Below are 17,422 nucleotides of genomic sequence, written 5' to 3' on the forward strand. Positions count from 1 at the left end.
TGTGTGTGTGTGTGTGTGTGTGTGTGTGTGTGTGTGTGTGTGTGTGTGTGTGTGTGTGTGTGTGTATCTGTGTGTGGGGATAGTGTTAATATGCAGGGATCGCTGGTCGGCGCGCTAGAGCCTGTTTCCGCGCTGTATCTCTAACCTAAACTAATTGCTCTGAAAGCACATCATTTCATCACTATTAGTGAGGTGCTAACCTATTTTGAGTGCTAGTGTCTTAGACTACGACATGAAAAACCAGACCACCTGACTTTGATGTCAGAGGATTATAAACCGAATCTAAATGCACCCCTGCACATACCCAAAACCAATCTACAGGCTAAAAGATTAACATTTTGGAATATAATCAGTGTTTAAGAAGGAACTGCAGATGCTGGAGAATCGAAGGTTACACAAAAAAGCTGGAGAAACTCAGCGGGTGCAGCAGCATCTATGGAGCGAAGAAAATAGGCAACGTTTCAGGCCGAAACCCTTCTTCAGACTGGAATATAATCATATTGCTGAAATATTTTTAGTGATGGGGATACCTATAGCTGTCCTCCACCACTAGAGGTTGCTAAAGTTCACTAAGTAGCGAGCTGTGGCAGAATGTACACGAGTCAGTTGCTTGTATCCCTTATTTGCTCTCATCATCATAGAAAGCTTTTATGCCAAGCAATAGGGCATCTGAAACCTTCCAGTGTTTTTGTGCCATATGCAAAAGTTTAATTATTCCTCCAAAATAAAGTCCAGATTATTTAAGAAAGATGGAACTGCAGATGCTGGTTGTTAGAAGAGACACAAAGTCCTTCTTCAGACTCTGGAGAAGTATCCTGACCCGAAGCGTCACCTATCCACGTTCTCAAGCAATGCTGCCAAACATGCCGAGTTACTCCAGATCTCGTGTCTTCTCCAGATTATTTAAGTCATTTTACAAATTTTTTCGTCCCAACAGTAACCCCAAGATGACATCCTTTAGTTTGTCCCAACAGTAACCCCAACCCTTTAGTTTGCCTTAAAATCACCAGGTCCATACTAGTTTTAATTCAATTTCAATTTTATTTTTAATATGTTTTATTATTTATTTATTATTTATTTTTATAATTTCTTTGTGATTTTTTTAATGATACTGCCTGTAAGGAAAATTCATTTCGTTGTCTCAAATTGAGACAATGACAATAAATTTTGAATACAATACAATACAATTTTGTTGAATGAGGAGCCTCAAGAAGCCAATGCATTTTCAAAACCAATTGAGTTTAAATTGTAACGTCATACTGCAACCAAACAAAAAACTACAATTGCTGGAAATGTGAAATAAAAATAAGAACTGGTGGAAGAACTTAGCAAGCGAGACAGCGGTTTCTCTTTCCACATTGCTGGAGCGGCTGCGTTTTTCCAGCATTCTATTTTTATAATGTATATATTGGTTTCTAATAATAGGTTTTCCTCTTCTCCATGGAAGATAGAGCTGTTTTGGTCTTTGGCAGAATCTCCATTTCTGTGCTAAGCTGCAGGATAACACGCAGTTAAAACGCAGCTAATAGGCCAGGCCATCGAATGGAAAGAAAAAGGGGTGAAAATGGTATATAAAAAAGGCCAAAAGCAGAAAGAAAGAGCAAGTTATCTAAAGTTGGAAAAATCGAGATTGTATCCCACAGGCTACAAAGTGCCTTGACAAAGATGAGGGTCATCTTACACCGGGCTACCATGTAACAGTGTTGGAGGCCAGAGACACACATAGAGTCCCGTTTATATCAACGGGTCGATGGCGGAGAGAGTCAAGAGCTTCAAATTCCTGGCAAAGCAAGAATTTCATTGTCCTATTTGGGACACATGACAATAAACTCTCTTGAATCTTGAGAGTTTGAGCAAGACTTGGCTGGTGAATTACAATGACAGACAACCATGGGGACTCTGGTTACGCCTGTGGACTGAATGCAAAACAATCACCAAATCTGCATTTGGTTTCTCCACTGTACAGGCAGCCATCGAATGCAGCACACTAGATTGGAAGAAGTGCAAGTGAATTGCAGCCTTACCTGAAAAGACTGATCTGCTCCCTAGATGGGGGAAGGTGAGGGGGATAAGAGTGGGGGTGGAAAGCTGTGGTGGGAAAAGAGGTTAAAGAAAACAACAGCTATTCGACCTCTGCTGTTGATTGGGAAAGTACTATCGCAGTTGTAGGCAAGGAAATAAGAATACAAAGGAGAGTGATCCATTTTTCTCCACAGGGAGTAGAAAATCATAAGAATAAATCAGGTAGATGCACAGTCTTTTGCCCAGAGTAGGTGAATCGAGGACGAGAGGACATAGGTTGAAGGGGAAAAGATTTAATAGGAATCTAAGGGGTAACTTTTTCACACAAAGGGTGGTGGGTGTATGGAACAAGCTGCCGGAGGAGGTAGTTGAGGCTGGGATTATTCCAACAGTTAAGAAACAGTTAGACAGGTACATGGATAGGACAGGTTTGGAGGGATATGGACCAAGCACAGATTCAGATTCAGATTCAATTTTAATTGTCATTGTCAGTGTACAGTACACAGGCAGGTGGGACTAGTGGAGCTGGGACATGTGTGGGCATGTTGGGCTGAAGGACCCGTTTCCATGCTGTATCACTCTATGACTATGATCCCTTCAAAATGCTAGTAGGGAAGAGATGATGAATATCTATTTAATTTTGGAATCTTTTCAGAGCTGGTAGAAATTGAGAAGGTTGATCCATTGAACACAGGAGTTTGAGAGATGGGACTAGGGGAAGCTTATTCTTGCTGATTATCTTTCCACAGATGCTGTGTGACTTGTTTTAAACGTTACCTATTTCCTTCGCTCCATAGATGCTGCCGCACCCGCTGAGTTTCTCCAGCATTTTTATCAAGATTCAAGAGTTTATTGTCATGTGTCCCTGATAGGACAATGACATTCTTGCTTTGCTTCAGCACAACAGAATATAGTAGGCACGACTACAGAACAGATCAGTATTACCCATGTATTGTCTTTCCACTGACTGGTTATCACGCAACAAAAGCTTTTCACTGTACCTCGGTACACGTGACAATAAACTAAACGGAAACTGATACTCACAAAGTCTTGTCGAATGTCACTAAAATCCTTTCCATATTTTTCCAGAGCTTCCTCAAACAGGTTTGCTTCAGAGGCCGACCACTCTTCCATTTCATCCCGACAAAGCACGGGCCCTCCCTGAGGCACCAAGGCCGAAATTGCCTTTGACACATCATAGTTATTTTTATGTAATGTATCCATGGAGTGAAACTGTAAGGAGACGCAGGTAATGTAAATATCAGAGCGCCTATCCAAACCGGACAAGCATTGTACACTGTTATACATAAGAGAGTAATAGCCCTGTCCCACGGTGCAAGTTCATTCCAAGATTCTCTCAGGTTTGAACTGATTCGAACTCGGAGATTTACGGTAATGGCCACTCGTCGGTACTCAGGGCTCTCGTGAACTTTTTTCAACGCGTTGAAAAATCTTTACGAGTCTTCCCCTGCTTACCTGCCATTACCGAGTCTTCCCAAGTACCTGCCGTTAGCGGTACGAGCCGGTAAGAGACGTCCCCGAGCTCCGACGTACCCACTACGTTCATTCTCCGTGCTTACCATGAGTTTGATTTTTTTTAAACTCGGGAGAGCACTTGAATGAACTTGCACCGTGGGACAGGGCTTTTTACCCACCACACACTTAACAAGCCTTGGTAACTGGGGTACATAAACCTATATCCTGGACCAGCAAGACACAGGGGTGACATATTTCCACACACAAAATTAGCAACACAATGTCAAGCATGTAACCCAGGTATAACAGTAGTAGAAACAAAACCAAAGTGATATGATAATTAACTTGTTTTCTACAAGACCAGAAAAATAGACTAGAGTACCAAATGATGAGGAGATTTGATGTTATAATACCATTTACACTCAAATCAAAAGTTAGACTGACTTTGTCTTCAGGCTTAAATTAATCATTTGTTGGATACCATACTGACATCAAAATACAAACACATTTCATTTATATCTTGTGATACGCAGTGGGTCCTTTGCAATCTTCAGTGAATCTTTCAAAACAGGAATAAAAGCAAGAACTTTACAAAAGGATGCAACCATTTGCTAAACCCTTGTGTAACGTAAACATACATTTGGATAGCAATGGGAGCAAAAATAGAACTACTTTTTTTTTCTCCAGGATTGAGAGTGCTCTGACCATCTCGAATGTGAATACTTACATAAAAGAATAAGGAACGGAGGGCAGGGAAATAGAGTTAGAAAGTGCTCATAAAGTGCCTGTCCCACTTACGCGATTTTTTTCGGCGACTGCCGGCACCCATCATAGTCGCAGCAGGTGGCCGAAAATGTTCAACATGTTGAAAATCCAGTGGCGACCAGAAAAAGGCACAACTCTTTGGGCGACTACTCACAACAATACAGGAGTCACCCTGCGACATGTCACGCGGTGACTACTGTATGGTCGTGAGTGGTCGCCCAAAGAGTCGTACCTTTTTCTGATCGCTGCTGAATTTTCAACAGGGTCACTGCTGAATTTTCAACATGATCACCGCAGAATTTTCAACATGAAAATTTTCGGCGACCTACTGCAAATATGACAGGTGCCGGCAAGTCGCTGAAAAAAATCACGTAAGTGGGACAGGCCCTTAATAAATAATATTACGCCGCGTTTTGGCACTCAGGATTTGGCAACATTCATTACTTCCCCGTACTTGTGCATATGACAAACTTGACTTGGCTGAAGTTTCACAGGGAAAACACAAAACAAGCCAATTTGTGCAAAGTAGGATCGTGCAAGCGGCAAATGATACGAGCTGAAGAATTGGATTTCTGGAGCTAACAGATGGACTGGTGATTGATGTTTATCAATATACACAAGTCCCTTCAGAAAGGCTCTGACGTCCAAAACAAAGCATTCCATAATCAAAAGTGTCTTTACTGGAGAATTAATTTTCTTAATTCCAGCAGGAGAATTTTTCCACAAAGTCAATTTGACAACAACTAGTAGCAAATTAAAAAAAATTGTCCGTGTCAACCTTCAAAGATGTACAGGCCTCGCAAACGGTGTGATATCGCAACGGGTAGAGTGTGAGAAGCCCATTTCTGTGACCTCCATTTCCCAGAACAGAGAAAGGATCCCAATGCGAAATAATCACCGTTGCTGCCTGGTCTTCTGTGTGTTTTGAGAATTATCTAGTTTTCATTTCTGATATCTATAGCCTGCAGTTGTTTTTTTTATTCAACAATGCATTTCTCTGTAACTAGGGACATGCGACTATAAAGTATCATTGAGTTATTTTTATGGAGCTCATGAGATCTGATTCTCACTGGATCATGACTTTAAGGAACATTGGTAAAGGGACTGTTAGCTTATCAGGGATTGTGACAAAAATTCAGTGGATCGAAGGTACCGAAAAAAGCACAATGGCAGAATGTTGAGACACAAAGCGGGTCAGTGGATGTCACGGTTAGAGCGGGCATGGTGGTAATTATTCACTCGTTTTTAAATAGCCTTTAGACTTATTTCTTACATTATCACATAAAAACCACTTGATAAATTAACAGTTTAAGTGTGCTGCCACAAAACAGTGGAAATCCACGAATGTTTCCATTCTTACCAACGTGATATCTCTGGAGGCAGCAGCGGCACTCATGTGTAAACTTGGTTGTCGTATAGAGCTACTGCAGTCTAGGGCCCGAGCAAACGTCCCAACAGATCTGCAAAAGATGGAGGGAGTGAGATAGTAATCAAACAGACTGCACGTCTAATACAAACAGCTATTAAATCTCTCCTTTAAAGCGACACAACTCCACCCAAGCAAGTGAGCGATAACTCGCGCAATATATGAAGCTGACGGCAAGAGGTGGAGAGGTACCCTAAACCAACATCTCAAAACGGGTGCGAAGAGAAACTGTTGAACGCAGCGGCAGACAAGCGGGCGTGCAGAAAGGAGCGCAGCAACTTCAACAAACCAGAGACCACACACTAATGTGACCCTTGCCACAGAGACTGTCACTCCCGCATTGGTCTCTTCAGCCACAAGCGATGCTGCTCCAACCAAGCTTTGGAGCAAGCAGCCAACAACCAGGATGCATCACCCATGGTCAGTCATGACCAAGGGGGGCCTACGATATGAAGATGACCATTCCACTAACATAGGGTAACACTGCAGGAGACAGTGATGTTATCCTTGCTAAAATAATTAAATTAGCTGCATTATTTGCTGAGTACATCATGCGCTGCTGGAAAGCCGAGCTAAATGGGAAATGATTGTATCTGTACTGACATTTGCTAATTAAGCCATTTTAAATGCAGGACATTATGGTCAGATAGAATTTTTCTTTCAGGGTTTACATTGGCTTCCCAAAAGAAGCAGCAAGTTAGGGAAGGGTCTGGATAGATATATGGACGGGAAAGGAATGGAGGGTTATGGTCTTAGTGCAGGTAGATGGGAATAGATAGATAGATAGATGGGAATAGATAGATAGATAGATGGGAATAGATAGATAGATGGGAATAGATAGATAGATAGATAGATAGATAGATAGATAGATAGATAGATAGATAGATCCTTTATTGTCATTCAGACCTTTCGGTCTGAACAAAATTATGTTGCCTGCAGTCATACACAGAATCAATAATAACAAAACATACAATAAACACAAATTAAACATCCACCACAGTGAGTTCACCAAGCACATCCTCACTGTGATGGAGGCAAAGTCTTAGTCTCCGTCTCTTCCTTCCTTGTTCTCCCTCTGCGCTGAGGCGATCGATCCAGGCCGGAGATGCCGCTCTCCAGTCCAGCGGACCTCCGTGGTGATGTCGCCGCCGCCGAAAGCCGGAACGCCGTCTCCGCTCGTGGTGAGAGTAAGTGTTCGGCACGGACTAGAAGGGCCGAGATGGCCTGTTTCCGTGCTGTAATTGTTATATGGTCATGCAGCTACAAGCCCCACTTTTGCAGGAGGATGCTCCTTCGCTAAAAGCACCATCATTGGTGTACCAGCTTCCAAATGGCAACTGATCAAAAATATCGTCATCAATTTATAGACCTTGCAATTGGAGGTGACAGTGCAGTTCCCCCAACAAACTGTGATTATGGGCACAGGCTCTTGTCTTATTCATATCAATTCACCCAGGCCAACACAAGCCCACATAGGTGTCAGTGCCAAATTAAGCCATTAACAAGAAATAATAGAGGCAGTCCAATTGTTCCTCATGCCTACCTACTTCTCTGGTCAATAACACTCACAGACTTTAGGGTGATTACATTTCTACTCAACTCATTCCTGACTCTTCATCCTCTCCCCTACTCTTCCCCACACTGCAGTGGAACCATTATTCAAGCATCTATCCTATCAAGTCCCATACAGTTCAATGAGATCACCTCTCATTCTTCAAAACTCAAGTCCCATACAGTTCAATGAGATCACCTCTCATTCTTCAAAACTCAAGTCCCATACAGTTCAATGAGATCACCTCTCATTCTTCAAAACTCAAGTCCGATACAGTTCAATGAGATCACCTCTCATTCTTCAAAACTCATAAGAATGTGGGCCTAGTCTGTTTAATCTCTTCCCATCAAATAATTCCCTAACACAAATCAAACAGACCCTCCAACATGAGCAGGTAGATAAAAATGCTGGAGAAACTCAGCGGGTGAGGCAGCATCTATGGAACGAAGGAATAGGTGACGTTTTGGGTCGAGACCCTTCGCCTGAAGAAGGGTCTTGACCCGATACATCACCTATTCCTTTGCTCCATAGATGCAGCCTCACCCGCTGAGTTTCTCCAGCATTTTTATCTACCTTCGATTTTTCCAGCATCTGCAGTTCTTTCTTAAACACTCCATCATGAGCACATTCTTTCTCAAACAAGGAGACCACACATGCGCACAATATTCAGATACAGTCTCACGAGAGCTCGATGGCAAGATTTCTTTACTCTCGTAATCAAATCTTTCTGTCACAGATACAATCTCACGAGAGCTCGATGGCAAGATTTCTTTACTCTTGTAATCAAATCTTTCTGTCACAGGATACCTTTCTAATTGCTTGCACTATCTGCATAATTAACAAGTATAATGGTACTTGGATCCCTGCAAACACCAACATACTTCAATCTACAATCATTTTTAAAGAAATCGAAGATTTGTATTTCTGGTACCAATGTGATGATCTCGAATTACTTCACTACATTTTATTTTCTCTTTCATGCCATCACCTATTCACTGAGCTTGTCTGTATCCTTATGAAACCTCTTTAAATCCTTCACTCAACAAGCTTGGATATATTACACTTTGTTTCCTTGCCACTAATTTTTAATTGGGGTCATATCTCAAATCTTCAGCACCAAAGCAAAAGGATTTGAGTATAGGAGCAGGGAGGTTCTACTGCACTTGTACAGGGACTTGGTGAGACCACACCTGGAGTATTGCGTGCAGTTTTGGCCTCCTAATCCGAGGAAAGATATTCTTGCCATAGAGGGAGTACAGAGAAGGTTCATCAGACTGATTCCTGTGATGGCAAGACTTTCATATGAAGAAAGACTGGATAGACTCGGCTTGGATTCGCTGGAAATTAGAAGATTGAGGGGGGATCTTATAGAAACTTACAAAATTCTTAAGGGGTTGGACAGGTAGACTAGTAGAGGCAGGAAAATTGTTCCCAATGTTGGGGAAGTCCAGAACAAGGGGTCACAGTTTAAGGATAAGGGGGAGGTCCTTTAGGACCCAGTTGAGAAAAAAAATTTTCACACAGAGAGTGGTGAATCTGTGGAATTCTCTGCCACAGAAGGTAGTTGAGGCCAGTTCATTGGCTATATTTAAGAAGGAGTTAGATGTGGCCCTTGTGGCTTAAAGGGATCATGTGGTATGGAGAGAAGGCAGGTATAGGATACCGAGTTGGATAATCAGCCATGATCGTATTGAATGGCGGTGCAGGTTCGAAGGGCCGAATGGCTTACTCCTGCACCTATATCCTGTTTCTATGTTAAAGCAATGAATGAAAAAAAGGTGGGTGCCGCAAAACCATTCAGCTCACCGTGCGAGGACTAAAAACTGGTCTATCTGGCGGTCAGTCAGCGGACTGTCTGGGTCCCAGATTTTTACTTCAAGTTTTAACTGGTCTCTTTCATCTTCTTCATCTACGGAAATAAAATAGGAAAGATCATGAGTTGACAGAAAGCCACAAACAGGACTAAACTCCACATCATATTTGGAAAGTGCCAAACTGGATTAGACCCAGCAAGGAATTTGGAAAGTGCAGCTCTTTGCTTTAATACAAGTGCAGATGGTTTGTAGCAAGGGCAACAGAGAAACAAAAAAGGAATACATTTTTTTAATTTTCAAACAAGTAATACCTCACCTGTAGCATCGTTAATGCTAACAAACTTCGAAAGGTGCCAATGTGGCGAGATCTGAAGTGAGTATGTCTCTAATTTCCTCCAAAGTAAAATCTCTGGTTTTGAATTTATGGCAATGCTCAATCATACCACTGGCATCAAAGGTATTTACTCTAATGTGTTTCATTTCTTCCATCTTACTGCAAACCAGCTGTATTGATACAAAAACAGGGGTGCATATCACCTAAACTTACATCTTCATCTCCATTTTAGGCATTCCTGTTCTTCTTTGCAATTTAAAATAGGGCAGAGTTCAAAAATGTCCCCGTTCAATTATTATGGTAGTCTTAGACCAAATTGGGCCAAAGAATTTAACTGTAGAGGAAAGAAGGACTGCCACAAGGTCAGCATTTTATTATGTGCGGCATCAAGAAGTCAATAGGTATCTGGGTGGATAATAAGTCCCAATTGTTGGAGGCATAACTCAACACCCAAGACAATGGTTGTCCTTAATGGAGGTCAATCATCCCAGCCTTCGGCCAGAAACTTTAGCCTTTTCTCCACAGTTGCTGCCTGGCACGCTGAATAATTACAGTACTATATAAGAGTGGCAGCGGAGTAAAAATTGTCAAAGGAACAACTGCTGGTTAAGGACCCATGACTGCAACTTTCATTATCAAAGGTACAGTAGTCAGGACATGGGGATGAAAGATAAAACTTGCTGATTTGACAGCAGTGCTCGGGTGAGGTCTGCATGCAAACAAATTATTTCATCATCTACTCCCCATTATCCAAAAGTGGTTTATTTGGGTTGCTGATCAACTGCCACCCCTTTGTTTCGAGCCGTCTACATAAATTGAATGCATTTCTTGAAGAGGTAGCTAAATGTGTGCCAAGGGTAGTGTGGTTGAAGTAGTCTATATGGACTTCAGTAAGGCCTTTGACAAGGTTCAACATACGATTCTCAAACACTTGGAGTTATGAACAGGGTGTAAGAATTTGAATAAACCATTATTATTCAGTCAAACGTACTCAATAGCCGATGCTGGGTGTAACGATTGCTTAGTTTCACTGAGGATTCTGACTACTTCTAAATAAAACAGCATTCAAGAAAAACATCTGACAATCCAGTTGGGATTCTTCCCTTCCTCAGCCACACAAATTAAAGACATTATTGGGCGTGGAAGTGAGCTTGACTGAGATTTAACTATGTATATGTAGATAGACACAAAATGCTGGAGGGACAGGGAGCATCTCTGGATAGAAGGAATGGGTGACATTTCGGGTGGAGACCCTTCTTTAGACTGAACCGTTGGAATCCCCGAGGTAGAAGATTGAGGCGCAGGCAAGCACCGTTAAAACAAACGTGGCTGGGGTGGTGAGTCTGGGATAAAACGTGGTCGGAGAACAGGAGGAATCACAAGGGGGGGAGCTGCGAGAGAGGATGTTGTAGAACCCCCGCCGAAAAGAGGAGAACTTCTTCAAAGTAGACATACCTTGAGGAGAATTCGCAGTGGAGCAGACAAAATGTTGTAGGAAGGAACTGCAGATGCTGGTTTAAACTGAAGATAGACACAAAATGCTGGAGTAACTCAGTGGGACAGGCAGCAACTCTGGATAGAAAGAATGGGTGATGTTTCAGGTCAAGACCTTTCTTCAGACTGAAACCATATATGGGACCAATTGAATGGTGTATTCTTACACTCACACATCTGTTTGGTCTCCCTTATCCCATTTCACTCCTGGTATCCTATACCCGAAGGACGCAATAATGGTGTCAAACTAAACTTTGAATCCTCATCAGAATAAATGCAAAACTTTAACTATGTATTGTCATACCCACCTTCTTTGAGCAGATCAGGGATATCCGCTTGGTACCTGGGACCAACACGGATCTCACCTTTATCTGCAAGCAGAGTTTTCTGTTGTGGATCATAAACTAGGCAATAAAAAAAGGAATCCTGGAGAAAAAAAAAAAAAAAAAAATAGCAGTCACTCAGAATGCAAGCCCAACATCAGAATATCTCAGAGAAACAAGAGACTGCAGATGCTGGAATCGTGAGCAAGAACACATTGTTCGTGATACTCAGCAGGTCAAGATAAAATCTTCCTTCTGCTGAATGAAGCTCATCAGCTCCAACATTCTTTCTCCGTCCAAAGGAAAGGAGCCTCAGTATTGCATTTAGATACACCTGCCACAGAGAACTACCAAGATGCTGAGTAAATGTTCAAATATTTTTTAAACATGTTTGCAACGGTGATTTTTTATTTATATTCAGCTGGCATTCTGTGAACAGTTTGTTTTGAGTCATTAAATGTGATCGGCAAAAAATGAACTCTGACTGCAAAGCCATTCAGAAGCAACTACCTACCATGGACTATATTGTGCTGTGTGCATGCACTGGGCCACATGAATAAGTAGCCTAGATGAGGAAGTGAACGTGCGATTATATAGGGTTAGGCTGATGGCAGTTGTCTACGTTAGCCCGAGTTACAGCGCAGTAATAGCTCCTCCAGTGGGCTTGCACGTGCCAACACTTGAGGTATATCTTGTGCTTCTCCTATGTAGCAGTCCCAAATAGATTTGTTAATAACGTGTCATTACAAAACGCCAACTCGTATGATTATTGCACGTGCCACATACAGTGCCCTCCATAATGTTTGGGACAAAGACCCGTCATTTATTTATTTGCCTCTGTACTCCACAATTTGAGATTTGTAATAGAAAAAAATTACATGCGGTTAAAGTGGCCTTAATTAAAATCTGACAATGTGCACTTTAATCACTCGATTTTTTTAATTACAAATCTCAAATTGTGGAGTCCAGAGGCAAATAAATAAATGATGGGTCTTTGTCCCAAACATTATGGAGGGCACTGTAGCTCCTTCAGAAGGCATGCATGTGCCAACACTTGGGACAGGTCTTGTGCTTCTTCTTTGCAGCAGTCCCTAATAGATTTGTTCATAACGTCTCATTACGAAACACCAACTCGTTTGATTATTGCACCATATGTACATATACATATACATTATTGCCACATATGTACATATACAGCCCACACACACGGGTTCACATGCATGAGCATATCGTTTAAGGTCATTGTGCACAAGTTCAACGTCGAAAACAGGCGTGGCTGTGGCACATGGTGGGCATAGAGTGAATTCAGCAAATGGTTTGAGCTTCTGGACTTCCTAAGAGCGAAAGATGGAAGTAACAATAAATCTCACCTCTTTCTCCAGATATGAAAAGACTGCTTCAGTTTCATTTAGCAGAGTCACACTGCATTTACCTCTGCCAAGAAACAAGGAGACAACTTGTTAAATTTACAAGCAGAGAAGTAGAAAAAAACAGACTCTTAGGATACACCAAGTTCTATTGCCCTAAATCATGAACTGCCTTGTCAAATATGTCAATACAGCGAGTTAAATTTTACCCATGTTATAAATACTGCCATTACAAGGGGATACCTTATTGTTTTATGGTACGTTCAAGAGAACTGATGCTTGTGTTGCTCACGGCCATGATAATAAACAATATATCATCTGCCAGAAGGACAGAAGATGTGAAATATGGCTTTATCCGAGTTAGGAAATAATATTTTAAAAAATCTATATTTTTATTGTCTCACCTGTTTCCTACAAACATAAAATAGTTATTTGAGACCATTTACCACATAGTAAGACAAACTATGTTATAAATAAATAAGTGTGTGTGTGTGTGTGTGTGTGTGTGTGTGTGTGTGTGTGTGTGTGTGTGTGTGTGTGTGTGTGTGTGTGTGTGTGTGTGTGTGTGTGTGTGTGTGTGTGTGTGTGAGTGAAAACAGTTATAACATTACAAAAAGATGCAAAGAATGGGTTCAGAGTGAAACAAGAACCATATAAGAAAAGTAAAACAAGATTAAGTGGGGGGGGGGGGGGGAACACTAGGGGGGGGGGAGGGGGCAGTGGGGCAGGCGTGATCCTGAGTGAGCCTGCGGGCCGCCAGCGAGGATGGTGAAAAGCAGCGGGGGAACCAGCCGACTCTCCCACTAGTGGAAAAATCCTCTCCACGCCCACTCTATCCAGGCCTTTCACTATCCTGACTTCCTTCTGAGAACCCCAGCATCACAGTAGCCATTTGCCAGCCAATCTGATTCAAGGGTGAGAACACTGGATGCAGCAACAGTTACTGGGACAGCCAATAAGCTAGCTGCAGTACAGAGACTTGCTTTCCAAAACTAGTGCACCACTAGATATGCCGCTGTGATATAGTTATCTGTAGATGCCAGAGTCAAAGGGGGAGGCTGCCCACACTGGTCCTGTAAATGCTATACACAATGGTAACAAGAGTTTGCATTGACTCAGGAAAGTAGTGGAGTATTGGCATAATTCACGTTTTATCATTTTACATAAAAGTCTAGCTGCAACGAGAATTTCTGCCTACATCAAAAGGACTTGATATTTAAGTTTGGCTTCCAAAAGGAAGCATGCAGGGTGGTATTCATGAACAAGGTTTGGCATTTTTCTTGTAAAAATTATACAAGAATTTGGTTACCTTATGTGCGTTGCTGGTAAAGACTCAAGTTGCCGTGATAGAAACAGCTCTCGATGTTTCAACTGGTGTTGCTGCTTTTCCGTCAACTGCTGTGGGTTGTCCGGGTCTGTTTCTGTTTCCGTTTCCATTTCCTCCTCCAGCTCTTCTACAGTTTAAAAGAAAAGTTACACCGGCTGCTGCCGCACATAGAGTGCTTGAAAGTGTAGGAAGGAACTGCAGATGCTAGTTTGAACTGAAGATAGACACAAAAAGCTGAAGAAGCCTTCTGATGAAGGGTCTCAACCGGAAACGTCACCTATACCTTTTCTCCAGAGATGCTGTCTGACCCGCTGAGTTACTCCAGCTTTTTGTGTCTATCTCCAAGTGCTTGGAAATGCTTGACAATGACATACTGTGTGCACCTGAGGAAGATACCAGAGAAAAATATTTCAGGGCACGGAACAAAAGACAAGAGCAAATCCCCAGTCATGTTTGGAGCTTCCCAGTGGACATTAAAGGGCCTGTCCCACATAGGCAAATTTTTAGGCGACTAGTCTGTCGCCACATGATCGCCTGTGTGGTCGTCAGTCGTCTCCTCAGTCGCCCAAAGAGTCGTAGCATTTTTCTAGTTGCCGCTGGATTTTGAAATATTCGAAACCGTTCGGCGAGTCAGCGACCAGGGGCTTATCTTCTCCTGACGTAGGTTCTGTCGTAGGATATTGCCAGGATGACGTAGATTGTCGCCACGTGACGTAGGTTGTCGCCGGTGCTGACTTCGGTGAATTCCATTGTCGTAGTCACCGGCAGTCATCTAAAAAAATCGCCTAAGTGGGACAGGGCCATAAGTCCAGTCGCTGGTTTTTCGGCGATCTGCTACGAACATGACAGTCGCCAGCAGTCGCCTAGTGGGACAGGCCCTTAACGCTTCCCATGTCTTGGCAGCTAGTTTTCTACAAACGATGGACAGACTGAAATTAAACCAACCCAGGGCATGCTCACAATATCACGCACTTCTCACAATACAAGTACGGGAAATTTTAGACTAGAAGCGCAAGCTAGCTTCAACAAGTACCTTTACTGGGGGGGGGGGGTGGGGGGGGGCGGGAATTTGCCTCCACCGCTCGCTGATGCTCATTAACCGTTTTATAATTTTGAAGGAATGGGTAGACTTTAAAAGTTTATTAACTAGAGGATCGATTTGAATAGATGACAGAACGCATTCATCACAATAATTCATGGAAATAAAGCTGGACATTCGTGACATCTCCAAGATTGCCAAAAAAAAAAAAAAAAAAAATGATGTACACCATGTACAGGAATAAATGAAGATGAGCTCACTTTAGGGAAAGTGATAGTTCACGAGAGGCAGCCACCAAAAAAAGGCCTCAATAACCTGAAAACGCATGTCTAACTGAATGTTCTGATGGATGTCCATCGTTAGATGAGAAACCTGTATTGCTCAGTTAAGATAGAAAACACTCAATTAAAATTAGCTAAGTATGTGATGCAGTGCTTTCAGTGCTATCACCAGCTTTTAGAGTTTAAAATCCTATTCAAAAAAATTAAGCCTTTCATTCTTCCAGAATTCATTATTTTTTGTTAGATCCTTTTTATTAAACTTCTTAAATATACGCAACCACACAAAGCTTCATTTGGCAATGTAACAGTATGGATAATACAGGAAATAAAATATGGAAGGGCTGGCCTCGGTGATTGTGCAAACTTTCATCTGCATCTAAATCATATTACCCCTGGATTTGGTTCATGTTGATTCACTCACAACCAGCTTGGAGTGAAGTTAAGACGACCATTCCTTCCAACACCACCCACCCCCTTTGCCATGCTTGAGCATACAGTGTATATTGGTGATGGTAGGGACTAGCACACAATATTTATTCTGTACCCCCCCTCCGCCCACCTAATACATTCAGGAGCTCCAATTAGAATCCGGAACAGAGATAATTTGTGTAGGAAGGAACTGCGAAGATGGTCTACATCAAAGATAGACACAAAATACTGGAGTAACTCAGCGGGACAGGCAGCATCTCTGGATAGAAGGAATAGGTGACATTTCGGGTTGAGACCTTTCTGAAGAATTCCTTCTATTCAGAGATGCTGCCAGGCCTGGTGAGTTATTCCAGCATTTTGTGTCCATCCCTGAGATAATTTAGCCATTCCTGGCTGCACCATCAGAATGCATCAGACTGAGGAATGGGGAGATGGAGTATGTCTGAAGAAGGTTTTTGCCCCGAAACGTTGCCCATTTCCTTCGCTCCATAGATGCTGCTGCACCCGGTGAGTTTCTCCAGCATTTTTGTCTACTTTGGAGTATACACAAAATCTGAAATTCAGAGAATGAAAGGAACAGAAGGTGGCTGCGCAGTTCTTGGAAGTCTATCTGTGATTTAAACAAATTGTGTCTGATGGCAATTTTAACTCCTATATTTAACCAATAAAAATCTACCACACACAGTGAAACATTGTGAAGCACAGTTAAGATTTCCAATTTTTCTTTCAAATAGTGTGCTTCCCGATTTCATTCTTAAAATTGCTTGGTTTTGATTCCTTGCTGGGGACAAACTTTTCCATTGGTACTCTCAAGAATCTTTGTAACGTTTGAACACATTGATCACTACTCAACCCTCTCACTTCAAGTGAATACAGGCCAGGTTTCAGTCATCTACCTTCATAATGTAACTCTTAAATTAGCATCATTCTGGTTACCCAGAAATCAAATGATGGTTAACTTATATTGATAGCTCAGAGGCTTTTATTTTGCTAATATGCAATTTGAATTCCAGCAGTAAAAATACCGATCGAAAAAATCTGAGATACGGCATGCGATCAATAAAGTAAGGACAACGGTGACTTTAGCAAAGCTTAAAACAGGTCAAAATATTTTTTTAAACTGTCGATGTTTATTTCCATTGAAAGGTGGGGCACATAGAAACATAGAATATAGGTACAGGAGTAGGTCATTCGGCCCTTCAAGCCCATTTGGCACAAGACAGGATGACAGAAAACAGTTGAATTTTACACTTTGAGCCAGATTGCATGAGTAAAGACAGTTATTAAAGAAGCACAAAGAATCTGTAGTGTTTACACTGAGGTAGGTATACAAGAGGACAAGACACAATCGGACGAGGAAACATATCTACACTGTGCGCGATTAGATGACCAACTCTTGCAAACACCAGGCAAATAGCAGAAAAGGCCAGAATTATTACGTGCAAGGTGGATTGACAGGAAGTAAAAAGAAGCAAGTGCAGAAAACCCAGAAGGGCTACTCATGGGAACCCGACTACTTGATCCATGCTGCAGGTTAATTCTAAAGCAAGTCAAATTCCCCACATATCTCGACTGAACAGAATCCCATTGTGCAGACTTTTATGTCAGATACTGAGGTGTATGTAAATAGAAATGGTATTACCTGCCTCCAAGTTAAAGGGGTAGGAGTGTTAGATATGTGATATAATTATCATATGTCTTGTGCAAGGACGCATGCGCGAGGGAGACTCAAGGTGGCGTCCTGGAATAAAGAAGCTTGTTAGTATACTGCTG

The 17,422-nt window shown here is 42.0% G+C and overlaps 1 protein-coding gene across 3 annotated transcripts in view; it reads right to left on the reverse strand.

Moving 5' to 3' along the window:
• LOC129714230 (metastasis-associated protein MTA1-like) overlaps nucleotides 1-17,422 on the reverse strand; it is a 96,517-nt gene that overhangs the window by 38,016 nt on the left and 41,079 nt on the right. For all 3 annotated transcript variants that reach the window (XM_055663765.1, XM_055663762.1, XM_055663764.1), the window contains exons 5-10: nucleotides 13,883-14,027; nucleotides 12,577-12,640; nucleotides 11,192-11,309; nucleotides 9,048-9,150; nucleotides 5,624-5,723; nucleotides 3,067-3,255 (exon numbers count right to left, since the gene is read on the reverse strand). In XM_055663765.1, coding sequence (XP_055519740.1) covers nucleotides 3,067-3,255; nucleotides 5,624-5,723; nucleotides 9,048-9,150; nucleotides 11,192-11,309; nucleotides 12,577-12,640; nucleotides 13,883-14,027 — 719 coding nt within the window. The remainder of the gene's footprint in view (nucleotides 1-3,066; nucleotides 3,256-5,623; nucleotides 5,724-9,047; nucleotides 9,151-11,191; nucleotides 11,310-12,576; nucleotides 12,641-13,882; nucleotides 14,028-17,422) is intronic.

This window comes from Leucoraja erinacea, chromosome 38 (assembly GCF_028641065.1).
Source record: "Leucoraja erinacea ecotype New England chromosome 38, Leri_hhj_1, whole genome shotgun sequence".
NCBI lineage: Eukaryota > Metazoa > Chordata > Chondrichthyes > Rajiformes > Rajidae > Leucoraja > Leucoraja erinaceus.